General features: G+C 39.8%; 1 protein-coding gene across 50 annotated transcripts in view; it reads right to left on the bottom strand.

Moving 5' to 3' along the window:
- CLASP2 (cytoplasmic linker associated protein 2) overlaps positions 1 to 20177 on the bottom strand; it is a 178265-nt gene that overhangs the window by 77415 nt on the left and 80673 nt on the right. For all 50 annotated transcript variants that reach the window (XM_053221739.1, XM_053221743.1, XM_053221741.1 and 47 more), the window contains 7 exons: positions 18534 to 18669; positions 12834 to 12904; positions 8586 to 8645; positions 7329 to 7406; positions 6427 to 6594; positions 4119 to 4174; positions 2766 to 2939 (listed from right to left, as the gene is read on the bottom strand). In XM_053221739.1, the coding sequence (XP_053077714.1) occupies positions 2766 to 2939; positions 4119 to 4174; positions 6427 to 6594; positions 7329 to 7406; positions 8586 to 8645; positions 12834 to 12904; positions 18534 to 18669 (743 nt within the window). The remainder of the gene's footprint in view (positions 1 to 2765; positions 2940 to 4118; positions 4175 to 6426; positions 6595 to 7328; positions 7407 to 8585; positions 8646 to 12833; positions 12905 to 18533; positions 18670 to 20177) is intronic.

A 20177-nucleotide genomic window follows, 5' to 3' on the forward strand; every position in this document is an offset into this window, starting at 1 on the left:
CAAAGTACAAGGTTCAGAGACTTCTGGGTTGGTGAATGTACCAGGTGGGTGGCACGCTGTGACTCCATGGGGACAGAAGCTCTTGTGCTAAGGACCCTTCTGGACCTTGCCCCATGTGGTTCTTCATCCGGCTGCCCATTCACATCCTTTACAAGTCCTTTGTAATAAACCAGTAATCTAGGAAGTAGACTGTTTCCTCGAGTCTGTGAGTCAGGCTAGCAAATTAATTGAACCTGAAGAGGTTATGGGAACCTCTGATTTATGACTGGTTTGGTCAGAAGCTTGGGTGACAACCTGGATTTGCACGTGATGCCTCAAGTGTTGGGGTGGGGGCAGATAGGGGCAATCTTATGGGACTGAGCCCTTAACCTGTGAGCTTTGCGCTTACTGTAGTTAGTGTCAGAACGGAATTGAAATGCAGGACACCCAGCTGGTGTAGGAGAACCTGTTTGGTGTGGAAAACCCACACGTCTGGTGTCAGCAGCATTATTAGTGAGAAAGTAAAGAAACATGGGAGTGGTTTTTCCTAGAGAAGTCTTACACTTCTTTTGTTATATTAATTGCTAAGTATTTTATGCTTTTTAATGCTATTATAATCGATATTGTTTCAAACTGTTCATCGCTAGCATTCGGAAATACAACTGATTTTTGTACATTGACCTTGTATTCTGCAACCTTGCTGAACTCATTTTTAAGCTCTAATAGTTTTTTTGTGGATTCCTTAGGATTTTCTCTACGTAAGATCATGTTTTCTGCAAACACAGAAAGTTTTACTTTTCTTCCAATCTGGACACATTTGATGTCTTTTTTTGCCTTAACGACCTGGCTAGAACCTCCATGGTAATGTTGTTGGGAAGGGTAAGGGTGGAATATTCTCTTCTTGCTGCTGGTCTTGAGAAAGTATCCCGTCTGTCACATTAAGGATGATGTTAGCCCCGGGTTTTTCATAGATGTTCTTCACTAGGTTCACAAATTTCCCTTCCATTCCTAGTTTGTTGATTAGTATTCTCACAAAAAGGTGTCGGGTTTTGTCAAATGCCTTTTCTGCATCTACTGAAACAACTGTGGTTTTTTTGGTTTTGTCCTATTACTCTATTAATAGAGCGTACTTAGTTGATTCGTTTTCATATACTCAAGTCACACTGCATTTCTAACAAGGGAACATTTCTGTCCTTTCACTTTGTAACACAGAAACGTTTTATGAAAATTAAAAGCATTAAACAACCCACTTTTGACATCTTTTTTAACATCCCTGTCCATATATATTTAACATCTCATATATTTAACATATATATTTAACATCTCAGTCCATATATATTTATCTATGTATACTTTTATAGAAAATGATGAAATTATCACATTGTTAGGTACCATTCATTTGATCTTTGTTGAAAATACTACTCGTTAATGGCTGCCTAGTATTTTAAGTACATATCATAATTTGATCATATGTCCTTTGTTTGCATATCAAGGTTGACTCTAATAATATCTATTATTAAAAACATGATGAATATTCTTTTTTATTTCTTGGTATAATTATCCCCTTTAAGTTTTCAGCCACTCGATTTTATATTTTTACACTTAAGACTGAAATCAGAGGGACTTTTCCCTCCTGGCTTTTGGCTTTTGCGTTTAGAAATTCCTTCCCCAATCTGAGAAGAGATGAATACTCAAGTACTTTGGTTTCATCAAGTTGCTTTCCAACTTTTTAGTCATCTGGATTAAAAAAAAATTTTTTTTTAATGTTTATTCATTTTAGAGATAGACAGAGCACAAGTGGGGGAGGGGCAGAGAGAGCTAGAGACAGAATCGGAAGCAGGCTGCAGGCTCTGAGCTGTCAGCACAGAGCTCCATGCGGGGCTCGAACCCACGAACCATGAGATCATGACCTGCGCCAAAGTCGGACACTTAACCGACTGAGCCACCCAGGTGTCCCTGGAATAAATTTTTATATTTTTATAAACCCTATTTACCGAGTAACGTATCCTTTCCTCACTGACTGTTGCTGTGCCACACTTTATCACGTACTACAATTCACCCTACTATCTCCGCACTTCCTACTGCGTTCCAATGATCTGCCTGCCTAGGGTTCTACCATACTACCTAAGAGGGAAAAAAAAAAAAAAATGAAGCACAAAAATAGAGATAAGCAATATGAATCACCAGCCTCAAACTTTTAAAGTTGATAACACACAGAGGCACCTGGCTGGCTCCGTTGGAAGAGCACACAGCTTTCAGTCTTGGGGTCATGAGTTTGAGCCCCACGCTGCGTGTAAATATTATTAAATAAATAAACTAAAAAACATGAAGTCGATAAACATAAAAAACAAACTCCAAATAGCTCTGGGAATACATGGTTCAGCTCTGATTATAATTAAGCTTTGCACTTTCCCCAGATCCCCGAAAGGCTTTCTCGTGGTAAGGGAACAGAAGCTGGCTCCAAGGCCAAAGCCCTTCCCAACTGGCTCAAGTAGGCAGTGGTTGGGCGTGGCAGGAGCACAGAAGAATGCAAAGTCTATAGGCAAATTATGGAGTCACGAACTGTTCCTCTGATGCGGATGTTCGGGAGGATGACAAGGGAAAAGTCGAAACAAGGCAGCTTGAGTACCTTCCAACTATGTCCTAAGTACGGAATTCTATTAAAAGATGCAGACTATCCCTAACTGGCCAGAATGGACAAGAGGCGATTAAGATATCGTGGTCGCCTGACTTCGCTGAGACCAGGGAGAAAACAACGGGCGCTACCCCATGGAGAGCGGCCTTACCTAGTGACGCGTAGGAACCCGGATTCAGGGCCCCTGCACCCAACCGCCCGCTTCGCGCAGACTGCCCGGCAGCATGGTGAGCCTTGGCACCAGCAGCAGCATTCACGTCGATGTCGCTTCGTGAACGCTGCAGGCTTCCGGGAAGGCAACTGGCTTTGCTGCTGCCTGCCGACACTACGGGAAAACAGAGCAGAGGCAGCGTATACGATTTAAATGGCCGCAGACAGTACGGAAGTTACATCGACTTGAAACCACGACGAGCTAGTCCACGACGACCCATGGTCAAAGAGGGAGTGGTGCACAAACGGACACGGGAAAGCGCTTTGCAGTATTTTTAGGTCGGGGTCCTTCCGTTTCAACCCTGTTACCCCTAAATCTTCTTGGACAGTCTCCCCAGTGTTTTTCTGCCTCACTTTCCTCTTGCATGAAATGGGAAAAACCTCTACATTGGGGAGATTCACACAACTGCTCCGTAGATGACGAGACGGTGTCTATGACTGATTCATGAAAATAAAGCACAGGAAGCATGTACAAGGTACACGGAGGACAGCAGTGTTTTTCTCACTCTCGGAGGCATGCAAGGAGAACCACCACTCTAGCATATGGTCATTCAGAAAATAATGCCAATTCTACCCCCCTTAGGCAAAGCAAACTGAGCCATTCACTTTCCGGTCCGTCGTTTTCAGTTTTAAAAATGAAGAGTTTTATAAACTGTGACTTATGATCCGTGAATAGGCCATGAAATCAACAGAGTGGGTCATGACCAACATTTTAAGGAAGTGAAACAAACAAGAGTGCATTGCATGTAAAGGTAAGCGGTGCTTCAGGGAACTTGGATTATACTCTGTTCTGTACAGTATATGTATAACATACGCATATAATTACATACACCCCATTGTACATACTGTGTGTAGTATACGTATATGGTATACAAATGTAGGTACAACGTACATATGTGGTATTAGCTTACTGCATAGGATGATGTTCTCACTACACAGGTAAAAGCAGTAACTTTTAAACTGTTCTGATGTGGCCCGTGGTGAGAAAATAATTTTATTATTTTTTTAAACGTTTATGTATTTTGAGAGACAGCATTCGCGTGCACGAGGTGGGGAGGGGCAGGGAGAGAATCCCAAGCAGGCTCCTCGCCATCGGCACAGAGCCCGATCCGGAGCTCAATCCCCGGACCTTGAGATCATGACCCAAGTCGAAGTCGAGAGTTGGCCGCTCAACCAACTGAGCCCACCAGGCGCCCCGAAAACAATTTTAAATAGTAACATGACTTCTAACGTAGCTTTACTTTGTTATTCAGGACAACATGCTTGGACTCTTGCTTAGAAAAAGACAGTTTACCTCTTCCAGCCACAGTCGATGGGTTTGCTGTAGACCATTTGGAAGAAAAAGGGCGACTGCAAGGTAAAAATAAATGCTTTTAGTAGGAAGATGTAATTTATCACTCTTCTCAGAACAATGAAATACTGAGTTTTCTGAAGAGTTGTCTTAATTCCATTTTAATTTTCCTTTTACAAATCACTTCAGAACAGTGTGGTCCCTCAGCTGTGGAGCAGAAATGAAACAACTAGCAGCGAAGACAGCGTAAGCTCCACAAAGACAAGCAACCGGCCTGCGGGTGTTCACTCGGGTCCTCGGCACCCATCACAGTGCTCACCACGCAAGACTCAATAAAGCACACTCCAACCCCTGTACCCCAAGATGTCTTCCTTAGAAGGAGACAGGGGTAGTGTCATCACCAGCACACAGGGAGTTCAGCGTGACCAAAGCCTCTTCACATAAGCCATAACGGGCGCGGCCGACGGCACTTTAGCCAGCTACCGAGTAGGTAGGTATCACACCGCCTATGGCAGTGCTGAGCGTAACTGCCTGGGACAAGAGGAACGAGGCTGAGGGCTCCTGCTGAGGATAACACCAACGATTAGAAAGCAAAACAGCTCAGATCACTTCAAAGGATCCATCTGCCCTAGTTATCTTTACAAAAATGTTTTTTAAATGTTTATTTTTGCGAGAGAGAGAGAGAGAGAGAGAGAGAGAGGCAGAGAGACAGAGAGAGAGAGAGGGGGAGACACAGAATCCGAAGCGGGCTCCAGGCTCCGAGCGGTCAGCACAGAGCCCGACGCGGGGCTCGAACTCACGGACCGCAAGATACTGACCTGAGCGGAAGTCGGTGCTCAACCGACTAAGCCACCAGGTGCCCCTGCCTTAGTATCTGGATTATCTTTCATTATAATGCTATTCTGCAGCCCATAGGTAAATAATATGTCTAGGTATGTCTAGGGGATCAGGGAAGTTTATCTACAAGTTTTAAAGGTGTGGGAAGAGGAGCAAAGACCCCAGACAGGTTCATGGTAGGAAAGGTTAATTATTCCTACGATAATTACACTGAAATGGATCGTATCTGCTTTTTCACTGGACGTTAAGTACAGCACTCACAAAACACTGGGAGCGCCTTCCTGGATCCTGTGCCCTGGGTGCCTCACTTGCCTCTCCCTCATCCCACTCCTGCATCAGGGCCCCGCCAAGCAACCAGCAACCTTTGTGTGGCCAAGGTCCCACAGGATTACACAGAGGTGAGCTCACATTCTGTGAGCTGTTCTTCCCTGGGGAGACCTGCAGATACTTGTGGCCACCCTAGGGAGTAGACATGGCATCAGAAATTCTAGCAATCTCACAGGGCTAGAGAGAGAGAAAGTTAGGGTTAAGGCTGCCAAGGCAGGAAGGGTTTGAGGAAGCCGATATAATGAGAATGCAATTACACAGAGGTGAGTCAGATACTAGTGAATCTGCCACTGATCCAATTTGCCACTGAGGAATTGGCTCTAGTCTTCAGTTGTGCAAAGGCAAGGAAGGAAAGCAGTGTGTTTACTAGTCACACGGTGCGGTGTAAGGGTTCTGAAGATGACTTCAGAATCCCCATTACAATTCCTCCATTATAATGCCCTAGAAATGGGTGGTCTATTGTACCAACTATTTTGGGGGTACTAAAAAAAAAAAAAAAAATATATATATATATATATATATATATATATATATATATATATATATATAAAAATAAATTAGTGCTTCCCAAACTTTTTCAAAGGCATGAAAGCACAGACACAAAATCTGAATCACTACACTCTTTGCCTGAAAAGAAGTTACACTAGCATGTAATCCAACCCTTGCAACAACAGACCAAGAGACGAGTAAGTACAGCTGACCTCGAACAACACAGATCTGAACTGAGTGGGTCCACCTACATGAGGATTTTTTTAATACAGTACAGTACTGTAAATGTGTTTTTTCCTTATGATTTTCCCAATATTTTTTCCTCTACCTTCCTTTATTGTAAGAATACAGTATATAACATACATACAGCATACAAAACGTGCCCATCGACTGTTTATGTTCTCGGTAAGGCTTCCGGTCAATAGCAGGCTATTTGCAGTTAAGTTTTGGGCGGGTCAAGTTGTATGCGGATGTTCGACTTCACGGGGTGTTGATGCCCCTAACCCCCATACTGTTCAAAGGTCAACCACACTTTCCAGTAATCATTCTTTTAAGGCTTGAAGGGGAAGCAAGCAGACACCCAACCATCTAACTTACGGAACTACAGGGAGTTGGAGAGAGAGTAAGAAATCAGTAATTATCATTTATATGACCTTACTTGAGACTTTCCTGTGAGCTAGATGAGGACCTGTCTGATTGTGGAAGAGATGCTACACTGCCAGAACTCTTTAAGTAAGTCTGAAGACTCTTCTGATAAGATGGCTCAAGTGAATTATACAACGTTTCGGCTTCACCAGGAAAGTGGTTTCTAAGACCCATGTATGTCCTGTAAAACAAAAGAACAAGTAACAACAAAAGAATATAAAGTAATAGCTTTACATAAAATGTGCACATTCACGATGAATGAAGATGAGACCATATTAATATATCCACCACCTATCAAGTGAATACTTTCTAAATCTAACAAGTTTTGGTGGAAAGATGGCAGGCTTTTGAGAAAAGATCTCAGTCCAAAGTCTGGTCGTGATCCTTACTGTTTGCATGGCCGTGAAAAAACCCCTGAATGTCCAAACTTCTGTTGCCAGTGTACAGAGATAGCATGTTTGCAGGTCATCTCCAAGACTAGACAGTAATGTAGACCCAACTGCTCCACAGTATCAGGTACTTAGCACATTCTCAATAAGTGACAGTTATTTTTATTCATAATGAAAGTGAAGGTGTTACGATGGAATAGGAATACTGACGATGATACAAATGACAATGTGAAGTCCACTGTTAGACGTCCAGTACAGATATAAAAAAAAAAAAAATCTCTACTCCCAACATGGGGCTCAAACTCACAACCCTAAGATGAAGAGTCGTAGACTCTACCAACAGAGTCTGCCAGGCGACCCATACATCTAACACAGATTTAATGGAGAAAAATCTATCTCAATTTTACTAAAGGGCTGATGTAGAATACTTGAGACACTGCGTTATTTTCATTCTTCCAGTATAATTCTTTTCAAAGAAAAGATCCAAGTATGTTTAAGATGTGACAAAAATACATTATAGACTTACTTTCTTGCCTCCACTCTGGCTTCAGCATCAGCATCATGAATCCCCTTCTTAATAGTTTCAACCAAGACAGCTGCATGTCTATTAAAACAAAACATATTACTTTTTTTAAGATTTTGTTATTTTTAAGCAATCCCTACACTCAACAAAGGGCTCGAACTCACAACCCTGAGATCAAGAGTCGCATGTTCCACCGATTCAGCCAACCAGGTGCCCCAAACACCTTTAGATTCATGAGAAAAACTGTATTTCACCACAAATCATACTGCCTATATGTTACAAATTAATCACAAAGGGGCAGGGGAGGTAAAAAGATTAATTAGTGCGTAATAATCTAAGATTGTAAGAGTTTCTGATAATCTAATAGTAACCCCACATATTTCATTCATGGATGGTTTCCTCCTGACAAGTCAAATATTAAAAACTTGAATATAATTATTTTTATAGAGTCCCAATAACGTATAAATGTATAGTGCTTACATTTTAAATTCTTAACGAATAAAAAAACCCCTTTGGTGTGGTTCTCACTAACCCACCAATGTAGAAAATAATCTGCTAATAGTATGATCAGTTATGATCTGGACCACGCTAAATAGTAGTTGCCACAAAGAACTTAAAGGAAACTTAGAATTATATCATGCCTACACGAAACAAACTTATTTAAAAAAAAAAAAAAAGGCTGTGAATAGGTTCTTACAATTTCCATGTAAATGCAGGTATATGCCAAACTTCAAACTTGAAATTATACCGTGCAAATAGCCAACTAGCTAGCTGGCTGCCTACAGTTTTCTCTTGTTCATCTCAGAGCTGCATGAGATACTGCCCAGTATATACCTTACCAATGATACTGGACAGCTGGTATGGAGAAACTTTCCAATGAATCTCTCTCTTCTTAAAATCTTTCTCCTCTGAAAAGAAGTGCCTTCCTTCTATCTTAAATCATTCATTACTTGATTAATTATACCTCAGGAAACCTAGGTCACTTGTCTGGAGATACATTTTAAAATTTCTGTCCAATTTAACCTGCAGTATCTTATTTAATCCATCCTACTTAAGAGATCCTCATTCACCCCATAAGTAAAGAAAATCATAGCTGCACCAAGTAAGAGGGATCAGACTACATTACAGCTTTAAAGGAAAACCAGTATAAATAGCTTTTAAGCAAAAGGAGAAATAATGCAAAACCAATACCATCAACTTCTAAAGAACTGGTGATAATGGGAAGGAGAGGGAAGCAGGAAAGGAAGAGTTAATACATACCTTTCCAGTGAATGAGTCTGCCACTCTTGTAACAATAAATCTAAAAATTCAAATGAGCGCCTGAAAAATAAGTTAATTATAACTAAATGTTATAACACTATGTTAAGTTATGTTTATTTAAAACTAATTGTTAATTAACACTTTCTTCTACTGTACTTTGTTCTCTGAATTAAAGTACAAGGGGGGCACCTGGGTGACTCAGTCAGTTGAGTGTCCGACTTCAGCTCCGGTCATGATCTCACAGTTTGTGAGTTCGAGCCCCACGTGGGGCTCTGTGCTGACCGCTCAGAGCCTGGAGCCCGCTTCGGATTCTGTGTCTCCCTCTCTCTCTGACCCTCCCCCACTCACGCTCTGTCTCTCTCAAGAATAAATAAACATTAAAAAAAAATTTTTTTTTTTTAATTTAAAGTACGAGATATTTTTAGGTTATCTTTTTTTTTTTTTTTTAGGTTTCTTTCTTTATTTTGAGAGAGAAAGAAGCAGCGCAAGCAGGGAAAGGGCAGAGAAGGAAACGGAGACTCTTCAGCAGGCTCTATGCTGTCAGGGCAGAGCCCTACGCAGGGTTAAATCCCACGATCCACGAAAGCATGACCTGAGCTGAAACCAACCGTCACGCACTTCATCAACCGAGCCACCCGGGGACCCCATGTTTTTAGTTACTGTAACTTCTCAAATACTTAACTACTTTAAGGCTCCAACTACTCCTATGCTACACAGTTCAAAAAAACCTTCAGGGTTCCCCATGATTTTAACTTAAAATGTGTGTCAATTATAAAACTTAATACTATTTCATTTTAAAAAATACTTACCGAGCACCTACTATGCACTAGAAATTGAAGGCATACAAAGGTGACCAAGAAAGATGGAACGGATCTTCCATTTCCACATCTGTTTTCTTAACCATGCATACACGTAATTTTTAATCAAGTGTCTGTATATTTCCTCCTATACCCTCTCGTTCTCAACCTTCAACTGTCTCACTCTTGAGCTTCTCTTTCTTGGCATCTGATGACACAGTTCTCCCCTGTTTTTCTTCTTTTATTAACACTTTTCCTCCACCTTCCCTTAAATAAGTTTCACCTGGTTGGAGCTCTTTGTAACCCACCTGTTTCGTAGCCTTTACTTGGGAAACATCACCTGAATCGTCTACACCCTTAGCTCTGACTATCAGCTCTGCTGCTCACATCTAGTCCTTTACCTCCAGCACTGGTTCTTTCATTCGGCCGTGAAGTCAAAGTTTCTACCAGCTCGCGGACATCTCTACACTGGCAGAGACTGTCAGCTCAAACACTACGTACGAAAGAACAAATTAATTCTTACCCTCTCAAATCCATTCTTTTAGCCCACACTGTATAGTTTAGAAAATGTTAAGTTAACTTGCCCAAAGTGATAGGACCTAAACCCTGGCATTCTGACTGCAGAACTCCCAGTGTGAAGCATCTGATCTATATCCAATGATCAAGTTCTCATTTCTATACCCTTAAATCCCTTGGATTTATTTACTGAATAAAATCTGTAATCAGTGATCACCAATACAGCTTACTTCAGACCCTGCCCCTCTTACATGAGCTACAAGAACAATAATTCCTACTTAATTAAACCAATATTTCTCATTGCCCCCCTTTTTTTTTAAGTATATTTATTTATTTTGAGAAAGAGGGAGAGTACAAAGCGGGTGGGCCAAAGAGAGAGGGAGAGAGAGAGAGAAATCCCAAGCAGGCTCTGCACTGACAGCATGGAGCCCGATGTGGGGCTTGAACTCACGAACCGTGAGATCATGACCTGAGCCAAAACCAAGAGTTGTATGCTTAACTGACTGAGCCCCTTAGGCGCCCCTCTCACTGTCCCTTTTTAATCACTGGTCATAGCTGAAATAAAAAGATGGATGACATTACCTCCTCACCAAAAACTGTCCGAGTATGAAGCAATGTCAAAATTTCTCTTCGTAGACTTTCACAGCCCTCTACACTGACTTTAACCTACTCCTGGCCTCCCTCCCCCACTCACATCAGCCTCTTTTCCTACTGTAACCTTCCGTTTATCACGTGTTCTGGCCTCAATGGCCGGTCTGATGGCTCTGCACCACTCAGAAGCTTTACATCTCTGCCTAGGTAACACCCACTCAATTCCCCTACAGTTACTGAATTGCTTCCCATTTTCAAGGCATTTGTTTTTTAAATTAAAAACCTTTATTAATGTTTATTTTTGAGAGAGAGAGAGAAACACACAGTGCAAGCAGGAGTTGGGGAACCGAGAGGGAGGGAGGGAGACACAGAACCTGAAGTAGGCTCCAGGCTCTGAGGTGTCAGCACAGAGCCTGAAGCGGGGCTCGAACTCACAGACCGCGAGATCACAACCTGAGCCAAAGTCTGACGGTTAACCTAAACGACTGAGCCACCCAGACACCCCTCAAGGCAATTTTATGACGCGTTTCGTGACTCCCTCTTCTCTGTTACATTCCTATTTCTCTAGCTACCACTTTCCTCGGTGTTAAGACAGAGACTGGCAAACCTCTTCGGTAAAGGGCCAGGCACGGAGATTTTAGGCCTTGTGAACCACAAACAGTCTCTAACTCGTACTTTTCTTCTTTCTCCCTTTATAACCACCCTTCAGAAATGAAAGAAATAGTCTTTGCTTGCAGACTGCATCAGACTAGACTGTTGGCCAGATTTGACCAGCGACCTGTCATTTGCTGACCCTGGACATAAGTGACAGGTGACAGAACACTTGTCACCAAAACTCTGAACCACTTAAAGGCAGTAATACCTCTTTCGGCTTCTTCCTAGCAAAGTACTTAAATACATATATTTATCAAGTAAAAAAGAGAGATTCTTTACAATTTTCTTTGTTTTGTTACTCAAGCAATAATGACCAAAGGAGTAAGAACAGATTTTATAAGCATATAGGAACAGAGGTAATATCAAACATGATCAGATAGGACTATAGTTTAAATTGTTTTGAACTAAACATCCTTCACTGCAAATATAAAAATGTAGTTTGATTTTCTTGTATCTGCTGTCTTGCAAAAATTGTTTGAGATGGTTTTTGAATAAAATAAATCAAACCAACAAAATTTTAAAGCAGTTAAGAAATTGAGATCGGGAAAAGAATATGAATTCAAAACAGATGGGTACATGCATCTTACTAGCAATATAAAATATGGTACTTAAAAATGTCTTTAAAGTCATTTCTAAAGCTTATTTTTAATTGTAGTTGACATACAATGTTATATTAGTTTCAGGCATACAAGCTAGTGATGTGACATCACAAAATGCTCACGATAGTTATGACCTGTCACCATACAAAGGTAAACAATATCATGATTATGTTCTCTACGTTGTACTTGACATCCCTGTGACTTATTTAAAGTTCAAGTTGGTACCTCTTAATCCCTTTCAATCTATTTTGCCCATCTCCCTCCCCTCTGGCAACCATTAATTAGTTTTCTGTATTTATGAATGTTTGTTCATTTGTTTTGTTCTTAGGTTTCACATGTAAGCGAAATCACATAGTATGATTCTTCAATTTTTTCTGTAGTATCTATATATTTATGTATTTATTTCTGCATTTAAGTTAAGTAAGTAAGTAAGTAATCTCTATACTCAACATGGGGCTCAAACTCTACGCCCGAGATCGAGACACACATGCCCTTCTGACTAAGCCAGCCAGGCGCCCCTGACTCTTCACAATTTTCTTAAACATCAAACGTACAAATCTTGTTTTTGTTGTCTTTAGTATTGATGGTGATCCCGATGGTATTAAAACCAGCAGAAATCACAAGACAGAGAAAGACTGACAGGCTGACCTGGTGTGGCTGTTTATTCTGTCCCAAACACTATAATGAATTCTACTCATGTGGATCTGCCTCATTTAATCCTCACAATGGCATGGGGTCGATATCATCAGCGGTACTAACATACACACACACTGACGTGCAGAGCAATGTAAATTGCCCAAGTAGAACAGTCAAGTGGCAGTTGCGGGACTCTAGCAAAGGCCTGATGCCAGACTCCATTCTCTCTGAAAATGAGGCAACGAGTGGCCCAAAGAAACCAAAGCTTAAAAGGAGAAATCTGGAAAACACGGGTGGTTGTAATGGTCATTTCTTTTTCCTTGTAGGACACGAGATGAAAAAGTTTACTAAGGTTTCTAGAAGGTAAGAAATTTGTGACAACTAAATTTTGCACCAGAATTAAGAATTTAACATAATATAAAACTATACTAAATTAGTTTTTTCTCAAAACTTACCTCCTTACAGGAACTGATTTTGATGTGCAATTGCTTGTGATTAAAGGTATAAGTCTGGGTACATGAGTATGCTGAAAAAGATGTTTTAGAAAAGGTTGAGAAATATAGTCCGCTTCACATAATCTCTTCTATTTGCCTTACACCCAAGTATTTAGATATATTAGAACAGAACAAAAAGACCATAAAATGAGATCTGGAAAGAAATCAAACCTGTCAAACAGTTTCCCCCACTTAAATAACAGTAATGATGATATAGTTTCAGAAGGCCAGGTGTGGCTGTAATACTACCTGAGAGAAGTTAATTGTGTAAATGCAAAGAACTGTCGGGGCAGTGTGTTTGGGGGCGGGAGCCCTAGCAGGACTGGGCTTGCATCTGTCAAACTCTGAAGTGCCACAGCTACGGCCGGTGGAAGAGAATAATTAGTAGGCCATCAAAGCGAGTAACCAGAGTGAGCCCGCAACCCTACCTGCTGGGAATGCACTCGGAAATGGTGATTTTTTTTTTTTAATTTTTTTTTTTTAACGTTTATTTATTTTTGAGACAGAGAGAGACAGAGCATGAACGGGGGAGGGGCAGAGAGAAAGGGGGACACAGAATCGGAAGCAGGCTCCAGGCTCTGAGCCATCAGCCCAGAGCCTGACGCGGGGCTCGAACTCACGGACCGCGAGATTGTGACCCGGGCTGAAGTCGGACGCTTAACCGACTGAGCCACCCAGGCACCCCAGGAAATGGTGATTTTAATGGAAGTTTCACTGTGGCTAAACCACAGCTGTCTAGAATTCAGGTAAAGTTCAACAGATATAATCTTTTGATTTCTATTAGCAATTTTACATTCCTCTAGTGAAGTAAACACTAAAAAGTGCACAATAGACAGAAGGATAAAATAGCAACCGAAGCATACATAGTTGATGCTTCACCTACCCTATTTTTTCTTCTGAGCTAATGGTACAGGCCAGATTACCTAGGAAACCAGCTCTGAGATGAAGTCTAGCATGTGGGATACTCCCAGGTGCCCTTGGGATCAACACCTGTGGAAGGAGGGCAAAGGAGGCAGGGGTGGGCGGAGGAAGAAACCCATCTGTGATTGGGCCTTAGGATCTCTTCGCTAAAAGCCATTAGGGAGCTCTGGAGTTAAAATGGCCCTTCAGAGCAGCTCGAATTGGTTCCGAATGGCCCCAACGTCAACTTCCACATCAATCAGTTGTTGCGTGTGGGCCATAATGGGAAGGGGCAAGACCCTGGGGAACGCAGCTCTCTGCAGCTAAAGACTTTCTGCCAAAACTGCTTCCAGTATTGGAAAAACCAGTCTTTCACGGAAGAGGAGTGTGTGTGGCACATCTGTGAGCTAGAGTGAACTCAACCAAAATAAAAGAGCCAACTTTGTTCAGCTGCTTCAGAGGGAGGCTACCTACAGACCTGAAGCTGCTCCAATGAGAAGTGCACAAGAGAGTGCTGACCTGTGGGCTACTGAGCTTACACTCCGCACAGAAGGGCTCTGTGGACTTGCTCCCTACAGCGCCCAGAAGCGCCTATTCCCAAACACTGCCACAGACCTCGAGCCCACGGAGACTCTCCAGCCACAACACACTGCGTAGGTCTTCCCTACCATCCTTTTCTTCCCTTCGTAACCTCCCCAAACCCAACTGCTGATGAACACGCATTCAACACAGTGGCACGTATGGAGAGATACACTGACCTAACCATTGTTATGACACATTCAGGGAGAGCTGTACCCAAGGAAAATAAAAAGTGAACGTTACAATTACAGACGAAGTGTTCAACCAAACACCAAGTCGGACAATTTAGGTTTTAGTTTATGAATGCGAGCTGACAACCGAAAAATAAAAACCTTCTTTAGAATTAAAAAAAGAATTAGAAGTCAAAGACAGCAATCTAAGGAAGGAGTCTTCTGGGAGACCAACAAAATACAGAAAATAGGAAATAACATAAAACAACAAAACCACCTGATTTGTATTTTCAGTGAGATGACAGGATAGTGTATCAATAACATTAAACAAGCTTATGAAAGATAAGAAGTTTGAAAACAATGTGTGATGTATAAGGCCTCAGAATGGCAGCATGGGTATTGTCACATAAGTAGAATTTAAAGGAATTTTTCTTGAGAACATACACCTGTAAGGCAAAAAACAAAAAAATTATCCAAGAAATGATGAATGATACTGAAGGTTCCGAAACTGTGTAACAAGAGTAACAGGGAAAAACAAAACAACAACAACAACAAAAAAAACCCAAAACCTAGCAAAGAAAACAGAAGCAATAAATAAGTGATCCACAAAAATTAATGCAACTTAAGGAAAATTCACCTTCATCAGAAACTCTTACACACTGTGGAAGGAAAGCACTAGTGAAGTTGGAAGGCCCTTCTGGAAGAAAACTCCTAACACCTGGAAAGCTTCCGCAAGGTTTTAGTTTTGTTTTTCTAGGAAAGAAACAAGTGGGGTCTCAGTGCTTAGAGACACAATAAAAAGTTAAGATAATTCTGAGGAAAAAGGAGTATGAACCTGAAGTCCAACTTTTTAGCTCTGTTAGGGTAAAGAAAAGTCATTTTAAAATAGGCAAAAGTAAATATACATGAGAATTGAGAACACACTAAACCAAACAGAAATTACTCAGAACTACTTAAAAAAATGGGTGGTAAGAGCCAATGGCCAGGAGAGAAAGAAGTAAAAAAAACTACAATTTCCAACTGCTGGACATGAAAATGTTTTTATTCAATTTAACGTTTGAGGGGAAAATGACATGAATTAGACAAAAGGTAGTCTTTTTAAAAGGTGGGGGAAGCAAAACAGGTTCTATTCCTGACACTGATAAAGAATAAGGAACTTCTAAGAAAATAAGAAACAGGTAAGAAAAAGCACAATGAACAGAAAACAGAAATTACAGGAAGAAATGCTATTTCAAAATGGTAATAGTAAAAAACTTTGACCATACATAAAATAAAGTAAGAACTGTTAGGAAACTGAAATTGACAAAAAACAGAATCAGAATTTTTTAGATAAATTACCTTTTTAAAAAATGAGACCACGAAGAATTGGAATAATAGAAAATATCAAGTTGGATTTAGAGATGAACAAAGTACTTTATAAACAAATTCCGTAGTTTGCAAGTACTAAAAGGCTACCTATATAAATTTATGATGTACTGAGACACAAATAAAATTTAAGGCATTCACTGAAGAAGAAACTGTGTAATCAAATTCTCTAGTTAGAATGTAATGAAATTATAAACTAAGGACAAGAGTAACAAAAGAACCATCTGAAAACCAAGTATCCTTATGTAACTCAAAGAGGATGTTGAAATGAAAATTACAAGTGATAAAGAAATATAAAGAGGATGTGGTAACTCTAAATGATTCATGCCAAAATCCAAGAAAACCTACGGCCTTATAATATTACAAAACAAAAACTGTAACAAATTATCTAAGGACATACTACAAAGATCTAAGGGGGGAAAAGGAGCCAAAGCAGGTCAAAGAAAGGAATTAAACTTATAGGAACTAAAAAGTTAGAAAAAACTGAAGAACATAGCTGGAACCAATAAAACTAAAATTTGAGGCTTATAAAAGAAACAATGCCTCTGGCAAGTTAAAAAAGAAAAAAAAAAGAAAATTAGTATTAAAACAAGAAAAAATGGTACAGAACCACAGCGCTACAGAGGCATTATTTTTTTAACTTAAGAGAAGGCAGTATAACACCTCGTGCTGAAGATTCTTAAACTCTATATGAAAAGAATATTCTAAGAAAATACAAATAACCAACGATTCAAAGTGAAATGCAAAAGGGCCCAGGGTCTAAAACATTTGAAAAATTATTATAGAACTTCCAAGGTCAGCAAGCCCTCACAATAGAATAATGTAATAATAAAATATATAAAGTAAGAAAAGTACAGGAAATTCTAAAAAGACTCATATATTAAAATGAATGCCAAAATCTGCAGTATTAGCCAAATGAATCCAGCAGTATCGTTAACAAACAACGGCCAAGCAGAATCCAGTTCCAATGTCCAATGGATAACTAAAAAGAGAACCATTTCTAAAGATATTACACAGATAGCTGATAAGATTTCACATCTATTCCTGATCAAAATTTAGCAAAATACGAACAGAAGTAAGTTCCCCTAACCTAATATAGAGTATCCAAAGAAATCTGCACCAAACATCATATTTAAAGTACTCCCATTAGACTCAAGACAAAACAAAGACCTCAATAATTTCTGTTATTTTTCTGGATTTAGAGAACCTCAAAAAAATATTAAAACAGAAAAAATGGACCATCTTCAAAGATAAATTCATAGCTTTTTAAATAGCCATTTGATTTTACCGCTGAAAAAACCTTCTGGTGCAGCAACATCAGAAAGAAATTTCATTCCTTTAATAGGAAAGAATAAACTGACCAAAGAAACTGAATAGGAGCTCAGGAAACAAACCCATACACTTAATGGAAATTTACTATATGAAAATGCTGCCGCTGCAACAAAGACTGAATTATACATGCCACTGAGTCAACTCATTCTGTATTTGGGGGGAAAATCATGTTAGATATCTGTATTTCACACAGAAACAAAATCCAGTTAGATTTAAACATAACAAACAAAATTATAAAAATGTTAAACTGGATATTTTTATAATTGTGAAATAGGGAAAGTCATTTTAACTATAACAAAAACCACAAAAGGAACATTGTCTCAATACATAAAAATTTAAAGGTTCTCTATATAACAAACAATAGTTTAAACAACATTTGAAGAACTGACAGACCGGTAGAAAACAGTACCTGCAACATATGTAAAACATATGTAACACAGAATCAATATACTTATGATATATAAAAAAGACCTTAGAAATCAGTGAGGAGAAACTGTACCAAGAGTATAAACTGGGCAATTCATAGAAGAATTCTGAAAGGAAAAAAAAAGTAGCCAATGTCTCTAATAAACTAAGAAATGCAAAGTACAGAATATGAAATAATATTCCATGTATTAAATTATAAGACCTGTAAGTGACTGATAATACACAATGTTGGTAAAGGATGGAAAGAAAGGACTCCATAAAGAGGACTTAACGTCAATGCCTTTTAACAGAGAACCAATCTAGACGTTAAGAAGAATTAAACGTACAGACAAGAGAAGGTGCCCAAGTTCATGAAGTTGAAAAAACCAAGTGAGAAAGTATTATTTAAATATAGGTAAAATATAAACATTAGGTTTATATTTTGTAATAAATACTGTTTGTATAGGCATAGAACAGACGTTTGCAAAAGTATATACTGAATGGCTAGACTGATTAATGGTAGAAGAGAATTCAAGAGGGGAGATTTATTTTTTTTAACTATTCTTTTGGGGGCACCTTCAAGATATTGAAGATGAGAAATATTAAGAATTTGCCTATCATACCACTGCCTGTAACAGTTTTACTGTTTGATATCTGCCCGTTACCACCTGTAATGTAATTACACATACACCTAAGTACATGCACACGTGTATATCACATTCTGTATGCAAGCGTATTTACTTCAAAATCTTCTGTATTATTTAAGTGTTCTATACTGCTGTAATAAGCATGTATTGCTTTTATTTCATAAATCAGTAAATAAGTCAATAAATAAAAATGCTAATGACTTAATTAAGTATGTTGACAAAGAGGGAGGGGAGGAGAGAGGGAGGAAGACAGAAGAACCTACCCGAATGATGAACCTGATAGCCGCACATCCAGAAGTTGCCATGACTTTTGCACTATTGGGGACGAGATTAAAAAGCGTAGGTACAATGGCTTCAGCGCCATGATCGAACTTGTTTCCCAAAACTGTTGAAAGATGTCTACAAAGGAAGACCAAAGAATGTTGTTTTGTTTTTAAGTTAATGGTTAAGTGTAGGTAGAATCAGATACTTTAAAAATATTCTCATTGAATTAACTTAAACTTTTTATTTTAAACAGTTCGAACAGCAGAAAAGCAAAAGAGAAAGGGAAGTGCAAATACTACTCATTTCCCTCTTTCCCCCCCTTTCAACTGTCCACTCCAAAGCTGAAACTGGCATTTTACTCTCTCTTTACAATGGCAAAGAGAAGCCATCTGATCTCACAATTTAACCATTATCTTGACAGGTAAAAACACTCAGCCCTGATTGCCCTGACCTCTATTAGTCTTCATCCATCAAGCATTTCTATTCTGACGCTCCGACATCGATCTTAAATTCAACATATGTTCAAAATCTTACACAAATCACTACTCCTCGAGGCAGCCACTATTTCTATCAATGGTACTACCACTATTTTAGTCAGCAATACTCCACCTTTGGGGTAGGGTTTCAGAATTTCAGAATTTGAAAATACACCTGTACTACACACTAGTTAGCTGGGTGACCCAAAGGACGTCTGTCTTCTCTTTCCAATCCTGTAGTGAAACAACGAAATTCAGTCTTTAATTGCGTGATTTAGTTAGGACACTTAGAAAGGATGTTGTAATCACGCACAGTTCTCACAATGCTTGCAGTATTGGTTCTGTTCTATGTATCTTATTTAAAATACACTGTTGGGATACAGTTAGCTCCAAAACCTCAGTTAGCTCTTGATTCAAAGAGGAAGTCTGACTCAGGCTTATTTACTAGTGTTCAGTTATACTTTCAGTTTTCGAATGTCTAGACTCGTGGGCAAAAAGGAACCTCAAACCAGAAGCAAGCAAACAGATAGTGTGGTCGTCCTTTAAAAAGGGAGTTTTGTTCCGGTAGGCAGGTGAGGCACTTGGGAATCAGTGTGATCTTTATCAGTCTATTGGAAGGAGCCTTGTTTTGGAACTGCTATAGTTCGGCCTCTCTGGGACCTCTACCGAATGTCCTGGGTGTTCAACTAGGTTTCTGCATCCTACTCCTCGGAACTTGAATCTCTCCAGCCCACATGAGCTCTGGGAACTGTTGTTTACCTTCTAGCTCCCAGCAACAGTTCTTTGCAACCTCAGGGAGCTGCACCTTTCACACGCACAGATCAGTATTAGGCTAGACTCATGGGATATACCTGACGCAGCGCCATCTCTACAGCTCTTTTCCGTTTCTCTCCCTACTCTCCCGGATTCTGCATCGCAAATGGTAACCACTACAGCCTTCCGCAACTCCAGTCTGTTTCTTCTTCAACTCGATGGAACTGTCTTGCTCTGCTTGGTTTCCTTCTTTCTTCTCCAAGGTCCAGAAAGTGTCTCTTGGTCACACTGTGCTGATCACACTGCTCAACTGATTGGGTTCTTTCCAGAATCAGAGTCCTGCTCTGTCCACTGTCCACCATCTATGAGCAGCTGTTCTACACGTTTTATCCACTTTCCTGCAGGACAGCCAGT

Source organism: Acinonyx jubatus, chromosome C2, assembly GCF_027475565.1.
Source record: "Acinonyx jubatus isolate Ajub_Pintada_27869175 chromosome C2, VMU_Ajub_asm_v1.0, whole genome shotgun sequence".
Taxonomy (NCBI): Eukaryota; Metazoa; Chordata; class Mammalia; order Carnivora; family Felidae; genus Acinonyx; species Acinonyx jubatus.